At 34.1% G+C, this 22,337-nt stretch overlaps 1 protein-coding gene and 1 long non-coding RNA gene across 2 annotated transcripts; one reads left to right on the top strand and one right to left on the bottom strand.

The window, feature by feature from the left end:
* The first annotated feature begins 5,202 nt into the window (after positions 1-5,202).
* LOC110728893 lies at positions 5,203-6,023 on the top strand. Its single transcript, XR_002512785.1, has 2 exons — positions 5,203-5,355; positions 5,622-6,023. It is a non-coding gene; the product is annotated as an uncharacterized LOC110728893 (long non-coding RNA).
* A 3,266-nt stretch (positions 6,024-9,289) lies between these two features.
* LOC110729029 lies at positions 9,290-12,271 on the bottom strand. The gene is made up of 8 exons (XM_021908730.1): positions 12,041-12,271; positions 11,709-11,936; positions 11,456-11,623; positions 11,165-11,263; positions 10,986-11,066; positions 10,497-10,901; positions 9,828-9,894; positions 9,290-9,716 (listed from the first exon to the last, which is right to left on the bottom strand). The coding sequence occupies exons 1-7, from the start codon at positions 12,269-12,271 to the stop codon at positions 9,844-9,846; spliced, it is 1,263 nt and encodes a 420-aa protein (XP_021764422.1). The 3' UTR covers positions 9,290-9,716; positions 9,828-9,843.
* Positions 12,272-22,337: the final 10,066 nt, after the last annotated feature.

Below are 22,337 nucleotides of genomic sequence, written 5' to 3'. Positions count from 1 at the left end.
TTGGAACTCCCATGTGGATTACACTCTCATTGTTTCTTGCTCTTTCTAAATCCTTTTCAAGGAACTCATTTTTGTCTTTAGTAACCTGCAATTCTTTTTTCAAATTTTCAAGATCATCATTAAAGGTTACTAAAGGCAATTGAAGAGCATTATTAGAATCAATGTTAGTGCATAGCAATTTATACTGAGTCAATTCAACATTTAATATGATATTTTCATTTTTGACTCTTTCCAGTGTTTCTTTAAGCATAGTATTTCTATCTAGCAAATCAAAGAATCTTCCCTGAACATCTGTTCTTGAACTATTCAAATATTTCATATGATCCTTATAGATTTCTAGAGCTTTTTCATTTTGTCCAAGTTTAAGACATATTTCTTTATATTCATCCAATGTTTCTATGAGCAAAGAAATTAATTTGTCTTTTGACAGGGATTTCAGAAATTTAGGTTCGAGATTTACCTCCTTTGACCTTTCACTGTGTTTAGCCATCAAACACAGGTTTGCAGTTTCTTTTTCCGTGGATTCTTCTTCATCCTCAGAACTTGTGTCTCCCCACGCAGCTATCATGGCTTTCCTGTAATCAGATTTTGAAAAGTTAGGAGTATTAGGTTTTCCGTGTTCCTTCATTTTGCCTTTTCCTTTTTCTGATTCCCAGAGAGGGCATTCCTTGATGAAGTGATCTGTGTTCCCACATTTGTGGCAACCTCCTGTTTCCTTGGAGTATTGGTTCTTCTTGAAGTTCCTTTTCTTTTGGTCACCAAACCTTTTGTTGCGGTACAGCTTTTTTAACTTCCTGACTAGCATGGCAGCTTCTTCCTCTCCAGATTCGGAATCCTCATCACTTGGTTGGGCAACTTTTAAAGCGATTCCTCGGCTTTTTGAGCTTTCTTGACTTTTGTTTGATAGGTGAAGCTCATGAGTTATCAAGGAACCTGCAAGTTGTTCAAGGTTAAAGGTTGTAAAGTCCTTTGATTCCTGCAAAGCAGCCACTTTGGCTCTCCACCGTTCATCTTCAGGAAGGCTTCTTAGAATTTTGCGTACCTGTTCATCCATAGGAACAACTCTACCAAGAGAAACTAATTCATTAGTAATATTTTTGAAACGAGTAAACATTTCTTGAATAGTTTCTTTTGAACCCATTTCAAAACGTTCATATTTAGAAAGCAGTATATCAATTTTAGAACGTTTGACTTCATGAGTTCCTTCGTGGGTTATTTCTAGTAAATCCCATATTTCTTTTGCTGTTTTACATCCCATAACACGAGTGTGTTCATCTGGCCCTAAACCCCAAACTAGGAGTTTTTTAGCATTAGCATTAATCTCTTTCTTCTCAAAGTCATTTCTATCATATTCAGAGATAGGTTTAGGAATTACCTCATTTTCTGCATTGGTCTTGGTTACCTCGTAATCTCCTACTTCGATAGCTCGCCAGACTTGATAATTCTCGGACTGTATGAACATCTCCATCCTTGTCTTCCAATAGGCATAGTACTTCCCATTGAAGAGTGGTGGTCTTTGTGTAGAGTAACCTTCAGCTAGTCTCTCGTCCTTTGACATTGTTCCTCCAGGAACTTGACTCGACAGGGCTTCCTGCTTTTCCGAGTTCCTTGCTCTGATACCAATTGATAGAACAATGTATACTACAAGAGGGGGGGTGAATTGTAGTGTATGTAGACTATGGTAAATTTTGCGGAATTAAATCTACTACTAAGAGAAAAGACACTGAGATAGGCAATGAATAAATTCACTATGTAAAAATGATTTACAATCACTAATACGTTGCCTAGACTCAAGTTCCGTGAGGAACTCAAGTTACCCAACTGTGATCCCTCAATCACAGTTTCTCACACTTTGTGATTCTACTCCGAATCACTTGTACAGTGTAAACAACTCTCTCAAATCTCACACTTTACAACTCTCACAACCCAAACCCAATTACACAATGATTACAAGTATTTTCTAAAGAACTTAAGAGACTAAGGATGGAAGGAACTTCTCTTTTAAACACTTTGAAACTCTATGCTCAGAATACTTAAGATTGTTTTTCCACACTTTCAAAACTTAACGTTGATCTGTTTTTATAGGGAGATTATCCAAGCTTCCATCATGTTCCTACTTCCCCCTCAATCCCACGTTCACCTATACTGGGAAGTTGGGATGTAAGTGGAGGAAGTTGAGAACCATGATTTCACTAGCTTGACTCCTAAATCAACGTGCTTCCTTAATTTAAGTAAACAATTATTTTTACTAAGTCAAAAATCAGTTAAGGATTTAAAAAGATAATTATTTATTAATTAAAAAAGATAATTGTTTATTAATTAAAAGATAACTAAATAATTAATTAATTTAAAAACTTATCTTTTAAATTAATGAATTATTTTGATTTTATTTATTTATAAAATAAATCTTTTTCAAAACTGATTTTATCTTTTCCTTAAATTAAGGGATATGAAAACTATTTTTGAAAACCATCGTTTAAACACTTTTCTGAGCATCAGTCAAGTTCCTTCAAGAATTCCAGATTCCATCAGGAACTTTGAGTTTCTCATGAGTTCCTTCCAACACTTTTGTTTCTTAAGTTCATGCACTGAATAACTAAGTATACTAGAGTTGTGAGGACATCTTGAAAGCTTGCATTCATCATCAAGTCTTCCAAACTCTGTTGTTCCTACTCCGGAACATATATTCGTATACCTGAATCTTTCTGTTCAACCAAGACTTATAAACATCATTAGTCAGAGTTTGTTTTACGTAAGTCAATCATTAAAATATTAAGGTGGTCAATTCAACAATAAGGGAAGAGAATCACAATGTTACTCAAACTACCGTTCTAAAAGATGGAACACCGGTTATCCTTAACTTCAGGTGTGATCGAGTTTGGATTGTTGTTGATTGTCATGGCAATGTGGTTAGTCCTCCTATGATCGGTTAACCTGTTTAATGTCGTCGTTGCCTAAAATAAATACTTTGTACCCTGTAACATATGCAATATTATATCGTGTATGTACTAATTTAAGTTGATGTTACGATTATTGATGATGGTATCCTTTTAAATTTTAATCATTTTGTGCTACAGAATGATGACAACAAAATAATTATGTACAATAAAGTTATCCAAATAATAATATTAGTTTAATAATAATGCTTTGAGGCTTCTATGTAACAAAAACTTTAGTGACTTTGATTTGTATTTTTTTTTTAATTATGTTGATTTAATAACTATATTTTTATTTTAAGTGGTAAGATAAAAAAAATAATTACATACGAAGTCCTCCTCACGAGGGATATTCCTAATGTATCGGTCGAAAGAATAGAAAACAAACTAGAATTATTACAAACATCAATATCCATATTATCAGAAACTAAATGACCGACATTAATAATCCAATTTACTGCGTAATTTGCCAACTTCGAAACCGAGTGAGAAGAGAATAAGTGCCTTCAATAACATGCTCGATATGCGAAAAGACTGTCCAAATGCCTTTTATAGTGTTGATCACTAGAAGATTATCACAATTAATTTGAATATTTTGAATGCCGCATTGAAGGGCTGCTAGTTGTACTCTTTTATGAAGCTAAGATAGCTTATCACCTTCAACTTGAATTTAATTACAATATGCACCTTTTCTCCGTCTCTCATCTTCAACTTCAATTTGTTTTAGGATAATAGATGGTTTAACATAAACAATAATCACGTATGATAGTTGACCAAATTAAAGAAATGTCTAATTCAAACTTTGACAATGCCAGCTAGGGCGAGCTAGCACATTGCTTCCTTTATTTTACGCAAATTTTTCAACATGTCCCTCATAACTTTTATTTAAAAATAAACAGATTAATCAAAATCTTCAATGATAAATCAATTAAAATCAATAACAAATCAACTTAATAAATCATTTGTATATACCATAGTTGGTAATATAAATAGATCGATGATTAAATTAAAGCAATTAGTACGTAAGATCGTTGACCAAAAAATTTATGATTCAAACTTTGACAATGGCTGCTAATTAAGGCAGCACATCATCATTTCCTTTACTCCACGCAACTTTATTTTGCATTATCCATGCGCATAATCAAGTCTATATATACCGTCTTAATTAAACTCGAGAAATTAATTAAGCAAGGATACTAACATATAATCAAAGAAGAAAATATAATTAGATCGAGAAAGATGTCTTCTGAATGCCCAGGTAATAATCCAACTTTTCGATTGATCAATTCATAATCCAAATTTGTTTCAAATGTTTTAAATGTTTTACGTACGTACAATATTGTTAATGAACAATTATGTAACGATGTTTAATACGTAGTACATGTAATTTTGTAGGGAAAAATGTGTGGCCTGAATTAGTTGGAGAAAATGGGAAGGAAGCTGCTGAAATTATAAAGAAAGAAAATCCAAATGTGATTGAAGCAACAGTTTTACCAGATGGAACTGCTGTTATTGAAAATTTTAGGTGTGATCGGGTTTGGGTTTGGGTCGATTGTAATGGACTCGTTGTTCGTCCTCCTATGACGGGTTAATTATTAATTAACTAAGCTACTTAATGTATAGCATGCAGTTGTGCTGAATAATAATGTACTATATGTACTATATGAATGTATGATCATACATTATTTTACTAATGATTCAAAGTTTCCATTGTGTTTTTATACATCTAGACCTCTATCTATCTTGCATAAAATAACAAACCACAATGTAGATTAATTATCATGTCTTCCTATTAAGCCAGTGTATTTTTTCAGTCCATACATAAGACGTGTCTTAAATTGTAAAAATACTACTATATTAATTCTATATTCTGTAAATAAAGTGAAATCTATGGTCAAATTAAAGGTTCAAAATTTCGATAATTTCAATTAAGCAATCTTTCAGAAATGAAAGGATTGACGAATTTTCCACCAAAAAATTGTTATAATAAGATGACGAGCATGATATGGACTATTGTATGAGTGGTGATAAACCTAATAAGGCTAAATAGATAGAGTAATTATTATTTGTCCATTGTCAAAAAAAAAAAAAAACTATCATTTATCGTTTATAATACAGAATAAATAGACATACTCGCCACCTCAACCATACAGTTCTTATCCCACGTTTATGCTACATTTTTAATTTTTGGGCATGGGATCGCGAGGAACGCACGAGAAAACGATGCCCTTGCTAATGCAATGTATTAAGAAGCATATAACAATTTTGAATTTTCTGGTACGAAACTAATGAAATGTGACTCGTCTATAAATTCCACTGTTTTCATCGTTGTACCAACACAAGCAATCAAACAATTTACCAACAAAACATCAACTAGAGAAAGAGAAAAAAATGGAATTTGATTATTTTTGCCCGCCTGGTAAGATTTATACTAGACTTAATTTAATTGCACGTTATATTCATTACGATATAATAGTTATCTTGTATATGAAAATTATGTACGCCTTCATGTTACATGATGATAGGAATAAATTGAAGAGGAACGTAGTTACATAACATAACGAACGTAATTTCCTAGAGCGATAAAATTTGTTATGATCTTCTTCACTGTATAGGTACAAATATCAAGAGATTGGATCGAGTCCTTACGTATTCTCCATGATGACGAATTATATGATTTTGCAGGGAAGCTAAGCTGGCCGGAATTGGTTGGAAAGAATGGAGAAGAAGCAGCTGAAATAATTAAGCAAGAGAATCCTCTTGTCGATCCCATTGTTTGGGATAAAGGATGGAGGCCACTTAACTTCAATTGTTATCGGGTTTTCGTATTCGTTGATTCGGATGGTATCGTTACTAGTCCTCCAACGGCAGGTTAAGCAGTGCCATGAATCATGCGAATAATATGTACACATCAAATTATATAAGTACTAAATAAATGAATGTGTACCGGTATATATGTAGCATGTAGTACGGATCCAAGTATGTGTGATTATGAAATATGAAGTGATGATAATCTATTTGAACTACATACAATAAAAGGAAATTGGGGTGTGCTAAAATTTGGCACGACACGATGCCCACCTTTAATTACATTTATATTTACTATATGAAGTATTTATTTAAAATTAAAAATTATTTTACTATCATATATATATAATATACTAAAATTTGAACACAAAAAAAACTCTTGGATAACTTTTCTATCCTAAAATAACTGATGTGGCAAACTGAACTTTTGTGGTTGCACTAACTTTTCATTTGAAAATTACATAGTATAACTCTTGACGAAAAATTAAAAAGTCAAATATCAGCGTCTCTTGGCCTGATTGCAGGACTCGGCCACTTTACGTACTTATCAAGGATTTTTTTTTTTTTTTTTTTTTTTTTGAGAAAATACTTATCAAGGATGTATTATATCTGAGTACATTATAGTATACATGCATTCAAAACAGTACTTGTACATTATAATTGTCTAAAAAATAATTGTCTAATTCACATTAAATATTGTACGTAGTATATAGTTTTGATTTCGCCATGCACACATACTAAGCTAGTTGGAACTCCTATTATATTTAATCAATTAACTCTTCCAATGTTTCAAAAAAAATTAACTCATATGAAGTATATTAATTTCTTTTAATAATATTTTAATCTTTTTAACAACGTGTACAAAAGATAAATAAAATTCTTTTATTTGGAAATAGATGTGTATATTAATAAAATAAAGTCAGTAAATGGGGCATATGATTCCAAAGTGGACCAAAACCACATTGGATAACCCATTACAAATTTATAATTGGAGTATCTAATTCATCGAAAAGCTTATCGGATCTGCACAGACGATATTTTAGCTCCCTTAATCACCTTGGCATCTAATTAATTACAAGTGGTCCAGTGATAAGAATTGTTTATGTACAAATTTATAATAATAAGATATATTAATAATAATAGTCAATTAAAATGAAATTAATTGAAATTAAATGACTTGTATAACATTTTTTTTTTTTTGAAATTTCAATCTATTTAATGTCTAGCCTTAAAATTTTTATGTGTTACATATATATGTAAAAAAATTATTAAAATTGTATGTTCTTTTCGATGATTATTTATTTTGAAAGACTCTTCGGTAATTACTTTAGTATATATATTAATATAGTATAGAAGTATAGATATAATCTCTATAAGAAGAAACTTGGGGGGAGGGGCCATGAAAGTTTGTTTCCTTTGCCCCCACTTCTAAGGCCTAAGGGGTCTTGTTCGTTCTTGTTAAACTTGGGTTGGAATGACTTGTAAGGTAAAGACTTCTATCCGATAAAGCCTAACAAAAAAAAAAAAAAACATTTGGCATCTAAGAATATAAAATTAACTTTATATATAACATTCGAGGGATAGCTGGATAGCTCAAGTGGTTAGAGCTTCCCTCCCGATTTCAAGAGATTCTGGGATCGATTCTCAACCCCGCCCTTGTGGCTCTCTAAAAACCAAAAAAAAAAAAAACATTCGCACTATACAAAATATTCTAAATCAAAGTTTGATTTGACAAAGGTAGATTTTGTCAACTATAAATATATGTACTACCTACAACCCGAGAACTCATCAAGCTAAATTGTCCAAGAACATTTTTCAAGAGAAGAAATCTAGGTATATAACGAGCTAGAGAAAATGTCATCACTTCAATGCCAAGGTAATACAGACAACTTCTAGTTATTTCATACTTTGTTGTATTTATTTCGTTGTATTTCATCTATTCTTCGATCTATTATTAATTATTGTAATAAATACTTCATGCACCGAATATAAAAATCATACATGTATCTATTTTGTATGTAGGGAAAGAGTCGTGGCCAGAACTAGTAGGAAAAAATGGGCATGAGGCAGCAAAAACGATTGAAAAGGAGAATTCCAACGTTAAAGCAATCATCTTACTAGATGGAAGTCCTGCTACAATGGATTTTAGGTGTGACCGTGTTAGGGTTGCAGTCGATTCAAAGGACGTTGTGGTCCGTACTCCTGTAATTGGTTAAGCTCTTCGCTACCAAATACGTACTTGACCTAGCTTGGAGGCTAGGCTTACCCCTTTAAACTTATGTTGTACTATGTTGTACTATAGTACTCCGTATAAAATAAATATCTCGAGGTTTTCACTTTCTACACTTATGTAATACAATATATATCAAATAAATATCTCGAGACCTTATATATGGGTGAGGTGTGAAAAAGTTTTCGCATTATTAGTATTAATGTTCTAAATTTGGGTTAATCTAACATTTATTTAGGGTCTGCTCACATTTACTGAACTGAACTGAACTGAACTGATTGGAGCTGCACTGAAATGAACTGAACTGATCGGAACTGAACTAAACTGAGCTAAAATGAATATTTTATGAGAGAGGAAAATTAAGAGTTGAACTGAACTGATTGGAGCTGAACTGAAATTAAGTAAATGTAAACTGAACTGAAATTAAGTAAATGTGAACAGAGCTGAACTGAACTGAAATTAAGTAAATGTGAACTGAACTGAAATTAAGAAAATGTGAACATACCCTTATTTTATATTTTTTTTTACTTTTTTTCCACTTCATTTTGTGCATGTCACCTATTTCAATTGGTATCGAATTCTATTGGAGATATGCTAGGATATAATATTGTGATAGTCAATCTGTAATATATATTGCTCAGGATCCTATTTTTCATGAACGAACAAATCATTTGAGGCAGACTGTCATTTCTTCAGAGATGCAATTACAGCCGACACTATCAAACCTTGTGTAACCACAAAAGTTTAGTTGGCCGACATCTTTACCAATCTTTGGTGAAAGCCAAGTTTGATTTCTTACTTCGCAAGTTGGACATTTGTGACCCATCGGCTGTATGCTCCAACTTGAGGGGGTATTGGAGATTATATGCTAAGATTGGATATTATTGTGATATGCTAGGATGTTGAGGAATATTAGGGTAGTGACAATTTTGACTAGTACAGGAAAGGGTTGCGACGCTAAGAAATGGGCTCCTACGACGCAAAAACGCGTTGCTACACCCTTTACCGACGCCACGAAAAGTGTCGTTTAAGCTGGTGCCGCAAGACCCTATAGCGACACTATTTAATAACGTCGGTATAGTGTTTAAAAAAGCGTCGCGACCTTGACGCGCTTTTCGGCATCTTATAGAGGCACTTGTAAGCGTCGCCAATTCCTTGGAACCCGCATTGTACACAGCCTACCAAGGCACTTGTAAGCGCTGCCATAGCTTGTTAGGAGTGCTTTTCTATACTTTTAGCGTCACTTTTAAGCGCTGACATAATTTATGTAACGCACTTACCTATAGCCTATAAAGGCACTTTTAAGCGTCGTAAGAAGTAAACTACCACACTATCTTACACAGACACTTTTTAACGTCGCAAGATGTACAATGGTGTGGTTCTGTAATAGCATCTATAATAACATTTAGAGCGTTGCTAAATTACCTGTTTTTTACATGATAAAATTCTAAACACCAAAATTTTTATTAAAATAAATTATGGTCATAAATGTCATCAAACAAGAAACATGAAATAAAGTACCTAAAATCATTTAAACAAATAACCATCTAAGTTCCTACATATATATATATAAAAAAAAATAAAAAAAAAATAATAATAAAAAAAAAAAAACACCGTTCAGCAGCTAGAATGTACTTAATAAGTAAACCAAAACTATGCCAATAGAAGATTTATTTATAAGACAAAATATTGATGCTTTAAATTGTCTTCGTGTTCCAACTTTGAAGTTGCCAAAGCATAACCTGCATGAGTGAAAACAGATAGTCAACTACTATATTAAAAATTATTATATGATGATAAAAAATAAAGAAATAATAAAAAATATATGTTAGACATTTAATAACCAATCTAACCTTGGTAACGCAATAACTAATCTCTACGATTAATGTCATTGTTAGCTCTGGGAGAAGCTTCAACATCCTAGAAAAATAACAAAGGAGAAAAGTTATCAACTTTATATCATCAAGTTAAAAGGCGCAAATGTACCAATCAATAATAAGAAATCAAACCTGGAAATAACGACATACATATTACTAACATTCCCAATATTAAACACTCAAAGATGAAAGAGACATTCCTAACATTAAACAAAGTATTAATTAATAGTTCCTACATTACTAACATTATCGTCAATGTAATATGCAAAAGTGTTAATTTAGAATTTTGCAAACGACAATGTTCAACCAATTTCACTTAAAAGTAATGACAAAAAATTGTAACCAAATTAGTACGATCCTTAATTAAGTGTTCCAAGTTCACACAACATATTTCTTTTATATGATTCTAGTAAGTAATCATACAATTAAAAATAAGCAACTTATGTAACTATGAGATGGAACCATTTTCTACTTATTACAATTACTCTACCTACAAGCTAACTGCCAAACAAATACTTTACAGTTATATAGGCATAAAAAAAAAAAGTAAGGTGCCCATCAGATTGGTGTTGCATACCGACAAGACCATGCCATAGCTATAAAGACACAAAATAGGAGCTGTAATATAGTATTATAATTAATAACCTGATCATCATCATCTTCTGCCTCTGGATACTCATCAGATTCGGAAGCAAGAGAATCAGTTTCAGATTCAGTTTCTGAGACAAGAGTCACAAGAATGTCATGATCTTCTAGCGTCCTTTTCACCTTTGTCATATTATATGCTTGCTTTCTGACACGATGTCTCAATCTATTCACTTTATCCTTCAGTCGTCGAAAATAGTGTATAATTGCTGCTTCATTATCAGAGGACATTTTCAAACCATTGCAAAATCTAGGGTAAGAGGATTCGCCCACATCCGATGGCTTAACACCTAATCCTAAACCACGGACACGACCATATTGATCTTTTCCCAGAACTTTTGAAGCAGGATCATCATCCAAGTCTTCTTGGTCTCCTTGCTCAGTTGCAACTTTTTTTATTTGATTCTATAGAGCATGCACAAATTCATAATAATTTATGAGAAAATAATTGAACTAAATGAGGATTCTAGCAAGGAAAATATTACTCACCGTTATATCCGCTTCACTTTCATGTTGGTGACATTGTAAATAAACTTGAGTACGTGATGGGCTCTTGTTTAAATTTTTTTTCTAAGATTTTCATCAAAGAGATGTTACAAATTAGCTAATAATCAACAAAGACAAAGTGTGTACGAAAAGTTAAATTATACATGGTTAAAGAAAGATACCATCTCTTCACGAACACGTGCATGACTCTTAGTACCAGTAGTATGAATTGGCTTCACTTTGGCCTTTGCATGTGATTCTTTACTGCGCTTGCTTCTTTTCTGCCACAATGCAAAATAAATTTATTTATACATTTACATTATATATAAAAATACATAGGGCAACCAAAAGCAAAGTAACTAGCAAAGCTGCCTATATAATGTTCAAAGTAACTAGCAAGTTTAATATAAACCAAAGTTATATATAAAACAGACATGTCCTTCTTCTGACCTCCAGAAATTGACAAGACTAACCCATTGATCATAATCAACATCATCATCCGGACAATTATCATAAAGAGTGTTGACATCTGTATCATCATCATAGCCTTTTCCTTTTAAGTAGCCTTTGTAATCTCTCCATTTATGCCCAATTGACTTCAATATCCACTTCCCAAGTGCTTTTGGGTAAAGAAATCGTCTCTAAAACAAAGAAATATTATAACAATATAAAATATGTACATTTTTCATACAAAAAATAAAATAAAATAAAATAAACTCATATTACCTCAACTTCCTGTAATATCAATTTTTGGTTGTTTTTATTACAACCTTTTTTCAATAAATCCCATCTTGTATAAGTTAGAGAGCAAAGTGACCCATTCCTAGCAACTGTTCCACAAAAGTAGCCTAATACTCCTCCTTCATCACCAATTGGTTGATTCTCTTTATTAACTTCAACTACAATTCTTTGCCCATCTGGCAAACATCTGCTAGAACAGTCTTTCCACGTCTTCTATTTCCATTTGTATCTGTTTTAATAAATAGAACAATATAGTTCCACTAAATTTAAGCAAATGAAAATAAGAAAAAAAAAATCCATGTTTTTGCATCATTCACATTACCTTCAATTGTGTATTCATAAACATCATTTCTGTGACTAGAACAACTATACGTGGAGCTCAACATCCCAAATGGATTAAATCCATCACTAGCAAGCCCAAGCCTAACATTACGGCTCTCTCCACCAAACACTGGATATCTAGTGTCAAAGCTTTTCCATGCTTCAGAATCAGCTGGATGACTTAACACCTTATCGTCCTTAGAACGTTCTTCATCATGCCACCTCATCAAGCTTAGACATATACAACCTCTTAAGTCTTGGTTTCAACGGAAAATAGCGAAGTACTTTGGCAGGGGACCCTTTTTTCTTCTTCTTTCCCGTCGAATTTGTTTGCTCCGTTTCTCTCTTCCACCTAGAAGCACCACATACGGAGCATGCATCATCATTAATCTTGTCCTTCCAGAACAATTGACAATGGTTCGGGCAAGCATGAATTCGGACGTAACCAAGTCCTAACTTGTCAATGACCTTTTTTGCCTCCTTAAAAGAATTAGGCAAGTTTGTAGGAATTGCAAGTCGTAATATTTGTAATAAATTACTAAATGACTTATTAGTCCATTTACTAGTGCTCTTTACATGAAATAAAAGCACTAACAAGGACAACTTCGTCAGTTTGCACCCTGGCCACAATTCTTCCTCGGCATCTTTCAGCAAATCATAGAAAACTTTGAGCTTCTTTGTTAGGACCCGGTATACCTTCATTCATGTTCTCACCAATATTTGGCCCATCACCTCTATGATCATATATGTCATGTACCAACTAACTCATATCCATATGCATAATAGCCTCATCATTTTCTACCATAGATTCTGTAGAAGCTGAAGTGAAAACTTGATCTATACTTTCACCATGAAACAACCAAGTTGAATAATTACGCATTATTCCATCATGGAGCAAGTGGTAATTTACATCATCAGGTTTTAAAAGCTTGTTATTAACACACCTCACACAAGGGCATCTAAGTTTACCATCAAGTGTTAAAGAATTGTTAGCATAACTTAAAAAGCCATCAACCCCTTTTTTGTATTCTGGTGCTTTTATTGGAAAAGCTAAGTTTTCCTTAATTGTTCTCAAATCCATTATCAACAACACTGGAAAACGGAAAGTTTATGAGTTTAATTTATTAGGCGAAAAGAAAAAAGGCAATCACGATATAACATATAGTAGATATAATTTTCAGATAATCTAATAACTTTAAGTAGCTTAAATGAATTAAATTTAGAAGATATTTTAGCCTAATGTAGACTTCTTTCTTTGGTTTGGTTACGCTCTTTGGGGTGGAGAAAATCATATACACTACCCTTTTTTTTAATTCATTAAAGAAAGAAGTTTTCAATCTTCAATAGGTGTGACAACATTTATAGAGCAACCAAAAAAGAAATTTAATAAGACTTCTCAAGTCTGACATTTAATATGTAAGCTAAGAACATACAACATCTTATATTTTGAAAAGTAGTAGTGCATCTGTGCATAGCCACACAACTAGCTATATTATAGTAACATCAAATATTATTATTAATTATGCCTTCGCAACAATTCATTCACACAAACATGATTTCTGCCAAATAAATTAAAAAAAAATAAGAAACCAAATAAAACTTTCTGCAAAAAAAAAAAAAAAAAAAAAAAAAAAAACCACTGATAGAAAAGAACTTCTTGAATTCATGTAGTCCCACTATTTATATGTTACTCTAAAATATTAGACAATATATCTTCAAACTAAACTATTTTTTTAAAACCAAGGAGCTAAAATATATTAATGGTGCTCTAAAGGTTGTTAATGATATCCGTAAGCTTCGTAGCTCTTTTATTTGTAGTTTTGGTTTTGCTAGTAATAAAGTGGCCCACTCTATGGCCAACTTAGCTCTTTCTTTTGAGGAGGTCATGGTTTGGTTGGAACAAAGCCCCCCTAATGTAACTATGTCTGTTCTTGTAGACCAAGTTTGAATATAAGTTTCTATTGTTGCTTGTAAAAAAAAATATATTAATGGTGCTCAAAGACCAACCAAACAAACAAGTTCAGAGAGTTGACAAGCATATACTCCCTATTACAACAAAAGCCAAAACCATGCAACATCGAACAAAGTTTTGCAACAAAAGCTAAGACATAGCAATCCAAAATCAAAACAACCAGAGAATGCCTAAGAACACAAAAGATCAGCATCCAGCAATTAAATACTACAGTATAAAATAACACAATATACCTTATTAATTTTATTACTAGTAATACAAAACTATGAAATATGAGTAAGCAGGGGATATACTAAAGAGTGAATTAAACACTCACAATAGATTGCCAAAGAAATTAAACACTGCACATGATAAGCAACATGAAACATTAAACAATTCTATTGATGATAAATTGCTGAGAAAATATGCTTTACAGAGACGAAATTACATCTAAATAAACATGCAATAACATACCTGGAATTAGCCTCATTTAGATCTCTTTCTTTTTGACGAATTTTTTTCGAGAATAATGAAATTAGATCTGCAATTATAGACGAAATTGAGGGACAAAACTGAGCTTAATTCAGCAAATTGGAATTGGAATTGGCGAAATAAACATATGATGAATAGAAATTGACAGAACCCGGCAAAACAAATCAGCAAATCATGTGAATTTATAGCGAAACAGTGAATTTAGGTAAAATTAAAGGGGAAAATCAATAAAAAAAACAAAACAAAAAATTACGAGAAAAACATTACCTTAGAATGAGAAATTCGAGTTTGTACGGATCGATTAAAATTCTCAAAGAGAATTGACAAATTGGGCAAATTAAAAGGGAAAATTCAGCAAATAGAAAACGGATTCAATGTTCAAGGTTTGAGAATGATATTCAGAGAGATTAGAGAGTTTGGTGAGCGCACAATTGGGGAAATTGATATAATCAGTAGAGTGATAGGTTAGGGATATGCAGGTGTAGGAGTCGTGGGAGTTTTGAAATATTTCACAGAATAAAAAAAATTAAGTGGCGCGGTTTTCAGCAATAACAACGCTATATTGCAGTGCTTTTTAATAAGCGCTCCAATTTGACACGGAAAGTGCATATTTCAGCACTATTAACATGTTGCGCGGCTACCAATGCGCCTTAATATACTGTTTTTGTAGTAGTGTATAATAACTTAAACTAACTAATAAAACCTAACCAAAAAACGTAAATAAGATAAAGGTGCTTCCACTTTTCTTTTACCAGTTTTTAAAATTATCATGATTTTGAGAATGTGAGCTAGCTCAATTAGTTAAATAACAGCAAGTACGTACGTAAGATCGTTGACCTAAAAAATTATGATCAAACTTTGACAATGGCAGCTAATTAAGGCAACACATCATCATTTCCTTTACTCTACGCTACTTTATCTTGCATTATCCATGCGCATAATCAAGTCTATATATACCATCTTGATTAAACTCGAGAATTTCATTAAAAAAGGATACTAACAAATTATCAAAGAAGAAAATATAATTAGATCGAGAAAGATGTCTTTAGAATGCCCAGGTAATAATCCAACTTTTCGATCTATCGATATATAATTCAAATTCATATAATTCAAATTTGCAAAATTTTATTTCAAATTAATATACGTAGGTACAATATTGTTGATGAACATTAATGTAACGATGTTTATTAGATGTAATTTTGTAGGGTAAAATGTGTGGCCTGAATTGGTTGGAGAAAATGGGAAAGAAGCTGCTGAAATTATATAAAGAAAGAGAATCCAAATGTGATTGAAGCAACAGTTTTACCAGATGGAACTGCTGTTATTGAAAATTTCGATGCTTCTATTGTAGTCGTCGACTACGGTAAGATATTAAATCTAAACCGTTGATTTTAATTATTGCTTAATCATAGACGTTTATCATTATAATTTTTTAAAAAATGAAAAGTCTAATTTACACCTCAAAAAATGTCATGACATGTCATGACCAGTCATCAAAGTTCTGTTTGTTTTAATTTTTTTATGTGTGAAATTTTTTCTTCAATATTATAACATTATAAACATTCATCCATATAAATTACAATGCTATTAACATTTGCCCCAATTATATTAAAAAAATACATTTATTTAGCTTCATCCCCATTTTTAGTAGCTTCATCTCATTTTGATAGATTCAACCATTTGCAATGGCACACTTCATCCAAAACACAATCATAAACTACCAAAGTATATATGAAATTAATAAGATTAATGAATAATCATCACATTTATGCTTCCCTTTTTTTTCCCCCCTGATTTAGGAGTTTGTAATCAATTTAATGATCATTATAACTATGCGTTTGATTATGGATTTTTTTTTTTAATTTCAAAATTAATTGCTTCTAGCTTCAACCTTTAACCTCCATTTTTCTTCCAATATTAATCAATAAATTACCAAAGATATGAAATCAATAAAATATGCTTCAATTTAAACTAATTTCAGATATTGTAATTTTATAATAAGTCCTTTAATTTAATTAATCATATCGTTTATGAGTAACCTGTCATTATTCAATGTTGTAACTCTATTGTCATTGTTGAAGATGGGAGTGATTTTAGGTTGAAGATGAATAATAGATATATATATAAAAAAAAAATAATAATAAAACCTGATTATTAATTTTTATCCGTTTATTCATTCTTATTTATGCGTTTGTGCAGGAATTTTATGCGTTTATTCAGGAATAAAAATAAAAAGTGCACTAATTTTATGCGTTTATTCATTCTATTAAAAAAATAAAGTTTATTAATTTATTTATCTATTTGAAAAATGAAATTAGAGAGGGTGTTATTATTTAGGGAGTAATATATGATAATATCTTTTCCTAAACTTATTTATTCTGAAATAGTGGAACATAAAATTCAGTGAATAATTACCATGAATAAAGATAGAATTTGCGACAAAATTTATCTCCAATTATCTTAGACACTAAAATAGATTGTTAAATATTATGGAGTAAAAAATAACGAAAGAATATTTTATTTTTTTTGGATGGAAATAACGAAAGAATATATACAACACAACTATCCTAATTCCTATTTCTACGCTATAAATGAGGATACTGAAGATATTTATTGACTATCCTAGGCTAAATAATAGGTAACTAAAACTGTCATGTACATAGACTTATTATTAGCTAGGTACAAAGTAACTAATAATTTATAATGACTTACAAAATATATGGAGTACTATATATTAACATAGATATTATTAAAAATAAAAAAAAAAAATAAGCTCTATGATTTCTCTAGACATATAAGATATTTTTTTTATTATTCATATGTGGATGAAAATCCAATACAAAGGCAAAAAAAAAAAGCAAGCAGCAAAAGAAAACTAAAACAAAAGGCAATAAAAACAAACCCACGCAAGTACTCCTAACACTACCAACACAATAAATAAGAGTCATATAAGATATAACAACATAGATAATATTGAGTACTATATACATAAAAATACCAACTTAATATTAGATACGGAGTATAAAAATATTTATAAAAAAAAAAAAAAAAACAATCTTGCTTTGTTGTACGGTTTAAAAATATCATGTTTCCAAAAAAGATGATATGAAATATTTTTGTTTCTGACGAAGATATAAAAATATTTAAAATAAATTTACTTTACAAGTTTTTGACCAGGTTTGCAATGTAAACTAAGTCAATCAAAAAGAAAATAAAAGGAAAATGTATATATATTGTGGGTGGCAAGATTTGATACTTATCTCTAAGAAAAATTAATAAAACTAATCACCATCTTAGCTAAGTTTTTTTTTTGTTTTTTTTGTTTTTTTTTTTGACGGGGATCTTAGCTAAGTTTAATCATGCTTTCAAAATGCAAAAAATAAATAACAAATTCAATCTATGGTATTAATGGTACATAGCAATACATTTCTTTAGTAATACATGGCGGTATACCACATTTACGGTAGAATTTTCAATGTTAAAAAAATATTTATAGTTAAAATGTATGAAGGTCAAAATTATAGGAAAAAATTTCATAAAATCAATCAATGTCTTTACACTTTGTGTTAATTAAAGGCAAATGTTTCCTAAAAAAATATTTTAAAAAAATAAAGTCAAATATTTCATACTTTTTTTGTTTGGGACAACAAATTAATAGTTTGGGTCAACTCATCCTAATTACAGTTTTGGTAATGCATGATCAACATAGTTTTGCAAAAGAGACTTATGGACTTACCTTGAAAAGTGTTTATAGAATATTCAAAATGCAAGTGTTTATTTGAGATAATCTTAGTAAAATATCCATATAATTTGGATGATACCTAAAACAAAATTCAACTAAACAAAAGAACGATGACACTTTACGTACAGAACACCTAAGTTATAGTTGGGTGTCACAAAATATTCAAATGACCTAAGCTAAGCTAATTTGCACATTGTAATAAATATTTTATTGGAAGGATTTTTCTTTTCAAAAGGTAGTTAAGATGATAGAAATTACACCAACTTTTGTGTGTGGCTGGTCACACGGCCTACACCGTGTCAAAAGCTAACTCATGAGTAACCCGTGACTAGGTAACCCATGACCAACTAAGTAAACCCTAACCAAGTAACCCCTAACCAGTAACCCCCAACCAACCGAGTAACCCTTGACTAAGTAATCCCTGACAAACCGAGTAACCCTTGACCGACCTAGTATCCTCTGACCGAGTAACCCCTGACTAACCGAGTAACTCCTGACCGAGTGAGTAACCCCTATATGACCGAGTAATCTCGAACTTTCTTTAATAGATCCAAGTTATAATGAGAACCAAGGCTAAAATAAGAACTAGGAACTCATCTAGGCCCTTAGATCATGTTTATCGGACAGTTCACATGCTTCTCGTATTATTAATGGCATTTTTATAAATTTCAACTTTATAAGTTTCATTTCACAAAAGTAAATAAAAATTTAGTAAAAGTAAATGAAATGCCCTTTTTAAAAAAAAAATAAAAAAAAATAAATAAAAAAAAAACTGGAAAAAAGTTTGAAAACAACAAAATTACGAGAATGCCATTAATGAGAGCGGGTGCTGTTTTGGGTATTTTTGTCCCTCGGGAGAGTTACAACACAAAGACTGGTCCGATGCGGCCTGTACCTGCAAAACAAACGGAGACACCGGTTGGGTGGTGCTCCGTCTCCGACGAACAAGTTAGTAACTTGAAGGGAGAGAAAAAAGGAGCGGAAATTTAGGTGGGTATCTGTATGGATTCCAAGCTCAGATGTCTTTATCACAAGGACAGTTTTGCAATAAATGGTAAAACGTGACCTCCAAAAGAGGGGAATCTCCCTATTTATAGGGTCCTCGGGATTTATGCCCCTGATTAGGTCACTGAACCCTAATCATTGGTGGGTTGCGCTACATCGCAGCTTTCTTGGGATTTGGGCCTAAAGGCCGCCATTTCCCCCATGTTTCTGGAGTGACACGTGTCAAGCAGGAATAGGTCAACTTTGGGCCATCCTGGGGCTGACACGTGTCATCCTCTGATTGGGCCACGTGGCGGGGTAAAATTACCCTAAACATTTGCCCCTCACAGATGTGACGTGGCACGCCGCGTGGCATCTGTGACACGCGTCACGCTCCGATTGGTGGTAATTTTACCGCCAAAAAGTAACTGTTCAACTTCTGAGTAAATTACGGGGATGTCCCCGCATTTAACCTCTATATATAGCCGTTTACCCTCATAATTTTGTACGTTTACAAAAAAATTTCAAGAGAGAGAACTTTGAGAGAGCAGAAGTCAACCGTCTGAGTCAAGCGCAAGTAAGAAAACTCGTTCTCGTAAACCCAGCCGGACCCGTCTATCTTCAGATATCAAATCTAAAGGTACTGTCTCTGCTTCTCTCAGCTCTTTTTCATGTTTCACCGCTTGTACATATTTCTTGCAATAAATGGATGCATCACCAACACACACGGCACAGCCTAGGTTAGAGTCCAGCCGGTCACCAGGGACAGCTGAGTCTAGGACTGGGAGTGTCGTCTCGGGGTGTTGGAACCACCCTTTTGCTTAGATTCCGACCATTTACGTGTCTGTGCTGGACACAATGGCTCGGACTATGCAGACGGCCCCCGATCCGAACTCAGAGAAACCAGACGGCTCTAGAGAGATCTCCTCCGCGTGCCCCTTCAACTCCCGCAGATTCCTTTTTGGAACAATGCGACCAAGGTGGCGATGAAGCCGTCTCAGCTCCTTTACCACAAAATGAGGAAGAGACGGAGAGCGACAGCTCCGCCTCCACTTCTAAGAGCAGTGACGACTTTCCACCACTTGAAGATAGTGAGGAGGAGGAGAGGAAGAAGTGGAGTGAGAAGGACAACCCCTTCAAAATCCACGTCTCAGCCAAAGACAGGGGTCACATGGAGGACAACTTAGAGAGATTTAAACAAATGCACTCGTTAGGAGACGGGTACAAAATCAGAGTGCCGCCTGAGGACGGCACCATCGCCTGGGAAGACTATCAACAGAACGCCAACAACTAATTCGGCTGTTATGAGGCAGCGTTCAAGGTCGGTCTTCGCTTTCCCCTTCACCAGGCGGTGAAGGCAATCTTGAGAGGCTACAGCCTCGGAGTCTGGAAACTTACCCCCAATTCTTGGGCAAACATCTTGGGGTATGTTGCCGCCTGCGAACTCTAGGGGCTTTATCCCGGCTGGGAAGCTTTTGCTAAGATGCATTATCTTAGCCAAAGCCCAGGCGGCTGGAGGGCGTGGTACACTTTAACCACGTATCCCCAATACATGATGACCTTAGACAAGGTCTCTAAGTTTGACGGCTGGAAGCACAGGTTCTACCTTGTTGACGGCTCCCAGCAGGCGAGAGAACTATGAGTTCCGCCAATATAATAAGAAGCCCGAACTGATGGGCCGGAAGTGTTGTCTTCCCTAGATCCCAGATGAGGACTTCGACAAAATAATTGAGGCAGAATTTTTCGGCCTCATAGACGCAACCTTGTCAACCGGAGAGACAATAAAAGTCCCCAAGAACTGGATCCCTAAGAGCGCCTGGTTCAGGGACGAGCGTTTCTTAGCCGCCTGCGGGCTAGGAAACATGTTTACCAAACGTATGCGCCTGAGTTCACATCCGCCTGTAGTACTTTTGTATCAGAATTACTTGATGATATATTGATCAACTTTTTTCTTTTTGCAGAAGAAGCTTTGAGTATGTTGCAAACTGAGAAGACACCCAAGCGGTCCTCTGCAACCATCCGCAAGGAGCTTGCGGAAAAACAGGCGGTCGCGGTCAGGGCCAAGGTAAAAAACGCTTGACTCTTTCTTAGGTTGGCCTCAAAGTTTACTTTCTCCGGATGCTAACTTTAACTTGGTTATTTTCACAGGGAGGAGAGGTAGGGAAGACGTTTGAGAAAGATCTCAAACGGGCCAGGGAAGAATCCGCCTCCACCCCCAACAAGACCAAAAAATCTAGCTCCGCCATAACTCCTGGCGCCTCAGCCGGGAACAATCAGATGCGGATAGGGGGGCGAAACGAGAGGATAGGCGGCAGTCTGGGCCTCGACCTCGTCAACCCCCTATCAGCAACTGGGGGGTTCACCACGCCTGCAAGTGGCTCCCGCTTGGCCGGTTATGAAGGTAAGAACCCATTCGAATCCCCGCCTGAGCTGGGGTGGCCTTTGCGAGTGAAATCACACTCCTAACAGATGTCATCCTCAAACGGTCGGCAACAGATAGGTGCTGCCTTAATTTTGCACTCATCACCTGTTGATTATGGTGCAGATCAATCTCCTCGTTGACCAGACGTCCAGAGGCATGCTAAGGCCATGCTGGAGGCGGGGGTGAGCAGGAAAGACAAGAGCGCTATCCCTGGGATAGAGACGTTCAATCTGGAACGAATCCTGTCCCTTCTGGTTGAGGTAAGATACTTAATAAATTTTTCTAAGTGTTTTACTCCGCCTGCAATACTAAATTGATTTGCTTTTACTGGCTCTGCTGCGGGTAGACGGGCTCAAGCGTCCTTATACCCGCAAACGGGAAGAGGTAAAAAGGGCCAAGAAGTATGCCACAGACGTTGATAATGTTGCTTTATACTCCACTATCGTAAATGATCTTGAAACTAAAGCAATCACTATGACACAGGCGTCGAAAATCCAACAGCTGAAGGCGGATCTGAAGACGGCCAACCAGCGGGTGAGAGACGCTGAGACGGCTCAGAAGGGGGAGGAGGCTCAGAAAAAGGCGGAGGAGGGCCTCAAAAATTCTGACAAGGCGCTCAAGAAGGCTCAGGCGGACCTTGGCACACTCCAAGGTGTTTCTGAATAGAACACCAACTTGAAAGCCAAGGTTGAGAAGCTGGAG

Source organism: Chenopodium quinoa, unplaced genomic scaffold, assembly GCF_001683475.1.
Source record: "Chenopodium quinoa cultivar QQ74 unplaced genomic scaffold, ASM168347v1, whole genome shotgun sequence".
Taxonomy (NCBI): Eukaryota; Viridiplantae; Streptophyta; class Magnoliopsida; order Caryophyllales; family Amaranthaceae; genus Chenopodium; species Chenopodium quinoa.
The sequence above is the reverse complement of the archived record's forward strand: the minus strand, read 5'-3'. Positions and strand labels throughout refer to the sequence as shown.

Coding starts and splice junctions, on each gene's coding strand:
- LOC110729029 (XM_021908730.1), bottom strand. CDS start 12,271: ATGAGGTGGCATGATGAAGAACGTTCTAAGGACGATAAGGTGTTAAGT. Junction 11,624..11,708: donor TGATATTACAGGAAGTTGAG/GTAATATGAGTT, acceptor TCTTTGTTTTAG/AGACGATTTCTTTACCCAAA. Junction 11,067..11,164: donor CACGTGTTCGTGAAGAGATG/GTATCTTTCTTT, acceptor TGAAAATCTTAG/AAAAAAAATTTAAACAAGAG.